Source organism: Gracilinanus agilis, chromosome 4 (genome assembly GCF_016433145.1).
Source record: "Gracilinanus agilis isolate LMUSP501 chromosome 4, AgileGrace, whole genome shotgun sequence".
NCBI lineage: Eukaryota > Metazoa > Chordata > Mammalia > Didelphimorphia > Didelphidae > Gracilinanus > Gracilinanus agilis.
The window spans coordinates 105,563,743-105,571,995 of NC_058133.1; the positions used below are offsets into that span (position 1 = coordinate 105,563,743).

An 8,253-nucleotide genomic window follows, 5' to 3' on the forward strand; every position below is an offset into this window, starting at 1 on the left:
TTTTCAGAAAAAGAAATCAAAACTACCTATAAGCACATGAAAAAGTGTTCTAAATCTCTTATGATTAGAAAAATGCAAATCAAAACAACTGTGAGCTACCACCTCATACCTAGCAGATTGGCTAATAAGACAGCAAAGGAAAATAATAAATGTTGGAGGGGGTGTGGCAAAATTGGGACACTAATGCATTGCTGGTGGAGTTGTGAATTGATCCAACCATTCTGGAAGGCAATTTGAACCTATGCCCAAAGGATGCTAAAAGACTGTGACCTGGAACGACCTCCAGGAACTGATGCAGAGTAAAAGGAGCAGATCCAGGAGAACATTATACACAGAGACTGATACACTGTGGTATAATCGAATGTAATGGACTTTTCTACTAGCAGCAATGCAATGATCCAGGACAATTCTGAGGGACTTATGAGAAAGAATGCTATCTACATCCAGAGAAAGAACTGTGGGGGTGAAAACACAGAAGAAAAATAACTGCTTGATCACATGGTTCTATGGGGATATGATTGGGGATGTAAACTCTAAACCATCACTAGTGCAAATATTAATAATACGGAAATAGGTCTTGATCAATGATACATGTAAAACCCAATGGAATTGATCATTGGCTATTGGAAGGGGGTGGGAGGAGGGGAGGGAAAGAACATGAATCATGTAACCATGGAAAAATATTCCAAATTAATTCATTAAAAAAATAAATTTAATTTTTAAAAAGCTATGTACAGGATAAATATGAAATAATCAACAAAGGGAAGGCTCTAGAATTAGGAGGGATTGGGAAAACTTCCTGAAGAAGTCATGGTGAACAACTACTGAAAATTCTTTGAGGCAAGAGATGGAGTGTCTTATTCAAGGAAACGGAGGAGGCCAGTGTCACTGAATCAGAGTATGTGTTTGTGGTGGGGTGGAAAGTATACCCAGTAAAAAGGCTTGGAAAGGTATGTGAGGAGGTTTATGAAGTGCTTTGAACACTAAACAGAGGATTTTGCATTTCATTCTGGAGGTTATGGGGGACCATTGGAATTTATTGAATAGGTTGACCCTCCTAAAGCAGAGGTCTAAAGATGTCAAACTCCCTCCTCCCCTCCATTTAATAAACTCGAATTATATAATAAACCATTTACTTCCAGGATCAAAAATAAGATCCTCTGTTTGCCTTTAGAAATTGTTTACAGTTAGGCGGCCGCCGCTGGGGAGACGAGTGCGGCTCCCACTCTGCTGTTATACAGCGAGGACGGGGCATGTGCCTCTCCGGCCGCGGCGGCTCTTCTCGCGCCAGGTCTCGCCTGCCACCATGTCCGTCACCATCGAGCGGGAGTTTGAGGAGGTGGATGCTGAGAACCGGTGGCAGCCCATGTACTTGGAAATTCGAAGTCAGTCCCATGACTACCCTCATAAAGTGGCGAAATCTCTAGAAAATAGAAATCGAAACAGATACAGAGATGTCAGCCCATATGATCATAGTCGTGTTAAACTGCAAAATACTGAAAATGATTATATCAATGCCAGCTTTGTTGCCATAGAAGAGGCACAAAGAAATTACATCTTAACGCAGGGTCCACTTCCTAATACTTGTTGTCATTTTTGGCTAATGGTATGGCAGCAAAAGTCCAAAGCAGTTGTTATGCTAAATCGAATTGTGGAGAAAGACTCAATAAAATGTGCACAATATTGGCCAACCAAAGAAGACCAAGTGATGTTGTTTGAAGAGACAGGATTCTGTGTGAGACTAGTGTCAGAAGATATCAAATCATATTATACAGTTCATCTACTAAAATTAGAAAATATTCATAGTGGTGAGATCAGGTTAATATCTCACTTTCATTATACTACATGGCCAGATTTTGGAGTCCCTCAATCACCAGCTTCATTCCTCAACTTCTTATTTAAAGTTCGAGAATCTGGTTCCCTGAATGCTGAACATGGACCTGCAATAATTCACTGTAGTGCAGGCATTGGCCGGTCTGGCACATTTTCATTAGTTGATACTTGTCTTGTCCTGATGGAAAAAAGAGATGATCCTTTCTCTGTTAATATTAAGCAAGTATTAGTGAATATGAGAAAATTTCGAATGGGACTTATTCAGACTCCAGATCAACTAAGATTTTCATATATGGCTGTAATAGAAGGAGCAAAATTTATAATGGGAGATTCAAATATACAGAAGCGATGGAAAGAACTGTCTAATGAAGACGAGGCACCTAACTATGAACATTCACCACCTCATCCAACTAAAATAATTATTGGAAAGTACAATGGGAATAGGGTAGAGTTAGAAGGTGGCGAAAAAGATGACACAATAAACCTTACAGAACTCTCCACCAAGATGCAAGATACAGTGACAGAGAGCACTGAAAGTGCTGTTCGGAAGCGATACCGAGAGGACAGAAAAGCTAATACAGCTCAAAAGGTGCAGCAGATGAAACAGAGGCTAAATGAGACTGAACGAAAAAGAAAAAGGCCAAGACTGACTGACACCTAAATCTCCATGATCTGTGAATGCTCTGAAGCTATAAATTTTGAACCATTGACATGCAAAGCAAGATCTGAAGCCCTCTCCTGGAATCAAAGTGAGGTTTGATAAATCTCTAGAGTGCCTCACAGTTATCTGTTTACAACGTAAACTATACATCCAGGGGACAAAGAGCACCCACCAGCAAGAAGACTTTGCAAAACTTATAAATTTGATGTATTGTTTAGTGTTTTTTAAATGCTTGTAAGAATTGTAGAAAGATATGAAAGGAGCAAATTAGGAGAGACTACTTTGTAATGTTCTGCCATTCTTATTGTATTTTTATACGTTTTGGGCAGCATTAAATATTTTTTTTAAACTGAAAAAAAAAAAAAGAAATTGTTTACAACCTGCCTTTCTCCTACCTTTCTTGTCTTCTTATACCTTATTCTCCTCTGTACTCTGATTGAGAAGTTGACCTTGTAGTTATTCAAACAAGATGCTCCTTCTCCTGACTCAGAATTTTCATTGACTGTCCTCCAATTCTTTGTATCTTAAGCTTTTGGCATTCCTCAACTTCTTTAAATTTCAGCTAAAATCTTACCTTTTACAAGAAGTCATTCTCAATACTCCTTGATGCTAATGCCTTCCTCCTTTAGCTTATCTTCAGTTTATCTTGCACATATCTTGTTTGTACATAATTATTTGCATGCTATCTACCTATTCGGCTGTGAGTTCATCAAGAGCAAGAAATGTTTTTGCCTTTCTTCATATCATCAGTGTTTACCATGTGCCTGCCACATAGTAGGTGCAATATTTGTTGACTTACTGACAGCTAATATGCTTGCTTTGCTAACTCTGATGTTTTGGGGATCCAGGAGAGACTGACTAGAATTGAAATGGAATCTATGGTAGAAAAGTTGGTTTATTTTTACTCTACAATTGACCATTGAAAATGCCCACCAAAGTATTATTTACAATGAATTGATTGTTAGAATGCCTTGGCAGAACTAGTGTAAAATACTCTGTGGTCATTTTTATTTTAAAATCTTTTCATCTTGTAAATAATTTTGGCCCAGTGTCCATTATATATCTAGTGCTAGATAGTGTTATGATTTTAATAGTATAGGATAAAGGGTGAAAAGTCAGTGAACAGTACTAGTTATTCCTTTTTGATTGGCCCTCTACTTCTTGTCGGTTTGTTTCTATCTTCTGACTTAGGATTGAGACTTTATCTTTAACTAATACCTTCAACCCTACCATAGGGGGAAGGGTTTCCTTTTAAACCTGTACAGGATAGAACAATGGCAAAGATGAAGAAGTCAAAGGCATTACCACATAAATAAGCTGTAGCCTCCAAGTATTGTTCAGAATATACATGTTCTTCTTAGCTCTGGGAAAAGTATAAGAATGTGAATAAGCAAATCTCTTCAAATCTCTTGTCTCTAGCTCTGTGCCCCCATGCTGGGAATGTCATAGTAGTCATGAGAAATCCTTCTCTGTCTCTCTTTGGGTTTCTATTTCTATGTATCTGTCTTCTCCTCTTCCCTTTTCCTTTCTTCCTCTTGCCCTCTTCTCCACTTTACTTCTCTCTCTAACCATGACTTCCTTTTCAACTACCCTTGAACAACTGTAACACATCCAGACCAGGAATTCAGTGATTAAGCAGAGTTGCATCTTATTACTGACTTTTAGAAACTAGGTGAAATGGAACTGTAAAAATGAACTTTAAAGAAACAGAAATCAACTTTGGACCAAGTTGCATACTCCTTCGGGATAGAGAGGCAGAATTACCAGCCCAGGGTCTGCCCCTCTGTGTAAGCTCAGTAAGACCTAGATATGCCCATATGTTCATCTTGGCAAGAGAGTCTAATACTGTCCCTATTGCTGCAGCTCTGCTTCTGTTTCCATGGAAACTGTTCTCTGCAGTGTCTGGTAAGTCTTGGTCTCTGGTGAGACTCTGTCAGGGTCCTAGTTTCCTTTCTCATCTTTGATGTAGGCTTTCCTTGATGCCTTTGTAGTTCTATTCATCTTTGGTAGTGGCTGCAGTGGTGGCCACAAATAGCTTATCTTCTCACTTCCTCAAACCCTCTTCATCCTTTTTCTTTTTTTCTTTTGTCTGCAATTTCTGAAATCACCTCTCACAAGGCTTCTACTCTTCTTCTCCCTTCCTTAGAAAATGAAAGGGGCTAAGTGCTTCAAGTGCTCACTACAAGCATGTTGGGGAATTCCTGTCTGTCAGCTGAGCTAGGTCTCCACCAAAGTCTGATGACATCTATGATTGAGTAAAGTTGGGAAGTTTGAAGGGAAATGGTAGATTCAGAGGTCTAGAGGAATGCACCTAGAATAGTAAATGCCTTAAATATCCTGCCAAATGAGAAATAGTTGAAGGAACTGAAGATGGTTAGCCTGGAGAGAAGAAGATTTGGGGATGGGACATGTGAAAGACTATTTACATAGGAAAAATATTAGATTTGTCCTCTATGATTTCAGAGGGCAAAACTAAGAGAATTTTGTGGAAGCATTTAAAAAAATTCTCTATACTATAAAAAGTTAATTTTCAGGAGTCTTCCTGCCCTCCCTGCCCTCCCTGCACACCAAAGAAGACATCAATCAACATGTCTTTCATGTTTCTGTTTATTAGTTCTTTCTCTGGAGATGGACATTTACAAGTTACATTTCAATTAATTCTGTAGCTGTATATAATGTTCTTTTAGTTCTACTTGTTTGCTCTTTATTATTTCATGTAGGTCTTTCAAAGTTTCAAAAAAACCTAACCTGCTAATCATTTCAGCAGTAGTATCTTATCTCAATCATATGCCAAATTTGTTCAACCATTTCCCCACTTGAAGGACACTCCCTCATTTTCCAACTCTTTGCCACCACAAGAGCTGCTACAAATATTTTGGAACATGTAGGTTATTTTCCTTTTTTCTCTGACCTCCTTAGGAAATTTAAGTTTCATGTCTGGAAAGAATTCCTAAGAAGGTTGTAGAGAAGTGGAATTGATTGTTGAAGAGGCTCCTGGCATTCACTGCTAGACCAAAGACTGGATGACTACTTGTCAGAAATATTGTAGAGAAGAATGTTTTGGGGGAATACATTGGATGAGATGGTAGCAGAGGTCTCTTTTAACTTTGAAATTCTGAGACAAATTAATGACAAAGACTTTGATATTGTAACAAATATTGAAGCTACAAGAACCAAAGCATAAATATGAAAGAAATGCAAATTTTATCTAAGCTTGAGGAATTACTTTGGATATAACAGGGACTAGGTCACTGCAGCATTCCCTTCTCTAACCCTGGTGTATGTGTAGGGAGTAGGGGCAGACATATATTTGAACCAGGTTCAGTACTGGAAGATTCTTCTTCCAGTCTTCTGGCTTCCAAAGGGAAGAGCTAGATTCCCTTTTCTTACCTTTGTTAGCTCATCAAACTCCTGCCTTGATGCCATGGATATGTGTAGGTTATGGCTCATCTCTAGGAGTTTCCTAAAAAGAGAGAGGTATAGAAAACTACCTACAATACAACATGTATCAGATCAATGACAAATAATTTATTCCAGCTCACAAAAGAGATACTCAATCTAAAAGACTCATGGCATGCATTAACAGAATGTCTTTGAAAAACAGGACTCAGTAACTTAATTCAAAACTATAGTTACAATTTCCTGGGATGTTGATACTTCGACCTGCCAAACATACCCAATTCACTGATATGATCTTTCTCCGTTTTATTGATGTAAGCATTTAGAGATATAAATTTTTACTTAAGTACTGCTTTGACTGAATCCCCCAAATTTTAGTATGTTGTCTCCTTGTTGTCATTATCTTCAATGAAATTATTTATTTTTTCTATGCTTTGTTCTTGGATCCATTCATTCTTTAAAATAAGGTTACTTAGTTTTCAATTAGTTCTTAGTCATTTTTTCCCCTCCAATCCTTTCAATGCAATTTTTATAACACTATGGTCTGGAAAGAATTTATTTAGTCCTTCTGCTTTTCTTTATTTGGTTGTGAGGATTTTAGGTGACCAGTTTTTGTGAAAGTGCCTTGTACTGCTGAGAAAAAGATATATTCCTTTCTATTCACATTTAATTTTTTCTAGAGGTCTATCAAGTTTAACTTTAAAAAATTCTATTTACCTCCTTAACTTTTTTCTTGTTTATTTTTTGGTTTGATTATTCAATTCAGAGGGGAAGATTAATGTCCCCTACTAATATGGTTTTGTTGTCTGTTTCTTCTTGTAACTCATGTAATTTCTTCTTTAGAAATTTAGTTGTATTTTGTATATACATATATATTGATATTACTTCATTGTCTATGATTCTTTTATTCACTTTATTTCCTCCATGAATTTTTTTCTCTAGTGTAAGCAATATATGTCTTGTTTCCCAACATGATGAACAGAGAAATACGCATCATATGATAATATATATACAACCAATATCAAATTACCTGCCTTCTTGGGGAGGGGGAAAGGGTGAGAAGGAAGGAAATAACATGGTTTGCAAAATATCAGAGAACAAATATTAAAAAGTGTATCAACACATTAAAAAAAGACCATAAATCTGTTTCCAGGATTGAAATTTAGGCATTTTATAGCTCACCTTGGCTCTATGCTAGCCAATAAGTAATTCTTAGTGCATGTTTACTGGTAAAATGACAAGGTTTGAACCAATCCTCTTATTGGTGGATATACTTTCCAAAATAACTAAAACAGTTACTAAGGACCCTTTCTCTGCTACCACAGTTCCAAATCAATGAGACTTCTGAACCTTTCAAACTCTCAAGGATACCTCCCAACCATCTTGGGATAAGTACTTGTTTGCCTAATATCAAAAGAGAATAAACACAAAAGGGATAGTCCAGATCCAGATTCAAGCTTCCCTAGGCAGGATCTTTAGCAGCCATGTGCTCATGGACATATGGAGATGGCTGGGAATAAAGTTGTCTCCACTCCCCCCTTGGAAAATAGCTCAATACAGTCTTGACACCATTTGATGACAAGCAGTTAAAAGGAAGATCTCTAGTTCTTTTGCCTATCCACTGAGTCATCAGCTCTTCTGTTTCTGTCTTGAATACGAAGGCTTTTTGACATCTTACATGCAAAACTTTTAGTTCTGAATTATATGTGGCTAAGAAGAAAGCCCCCAAACTCCCACGTAGGATGATCAGGACCAGGATTGAGCACAATTAGCATGTTTCATAAGATGGCCCCTATGGGCCATTTCAACCTTACTACACAGATGATGGCTAGTTTCAATTTGGGTTTACTTCTTGTGATTATGTTATCAAATTTTTAAACATAGTTCTATGGTTCCAACAAAATTACTCATGAGAATTTAAAAATAAAACTGCTAAATCTTTCAAGTGAATGATCTAAAACAACTCCCTTAAATACTGACTTGTGCAAGTGAAAAGAAAAACTAAAAATTTGGGAACCTAGACTATAAGATGACCTAATAAGGATCTATGATCTCATTAATGTCTCCAGGTCTGGAAATGGGAGGTCCTGGGTTCAAATCTGACCTCAGACACTTCTTAGTTGTGTGACCCTGGGCAATTTATTTAATCATCAAGTGCCTAGCCCTTACTACTCCTATACCTTAGAATACCTGATACTTAGTGCTTATTCTAATACAGAAGGTAAGGGTTTAAAAAAAGATATATGGATTGCTTGAGATGTACAATTATAAGAAAACTTCTTACATCAATCTTGGGATCTAACTGTGCTTCTGGTCAACATAACCTAAGTCCTTGGTTATAGGTGGTCCAGTTTCTCAGG

At 37.3% G+C, this 8,253-nt stretch overlaps 1 protein-coding gene across 1 annotated transcript; it reads left to right on the forward strand.

Annotated features, from left to right (window-relative positions):
- Positions 1 to 1,292: 1,292 nt before the first annotated feature.
- On the forward strand, positions 1,293 to 2,563 carry LOC123244430 (tyrosine-protein phosphatase non-receptor type 2-like). Its single transcript, XM_044672923.1, has one exon. The coding sequence runs from the start codon at positions 1,307 to 1,309 to the stop codon at positions 2,492 to 2,494; it is 1,188 nt and encodes a 395-aa protein (XP_044528858.1). The 5' UTR covers positions 1,293 to 1,306; the 3' UTR covers positions 2,495 to 2,563.
- The last annotated feature ends 5,690 nt before the right edge of the window (positions 2,564 to 8,253 follow it).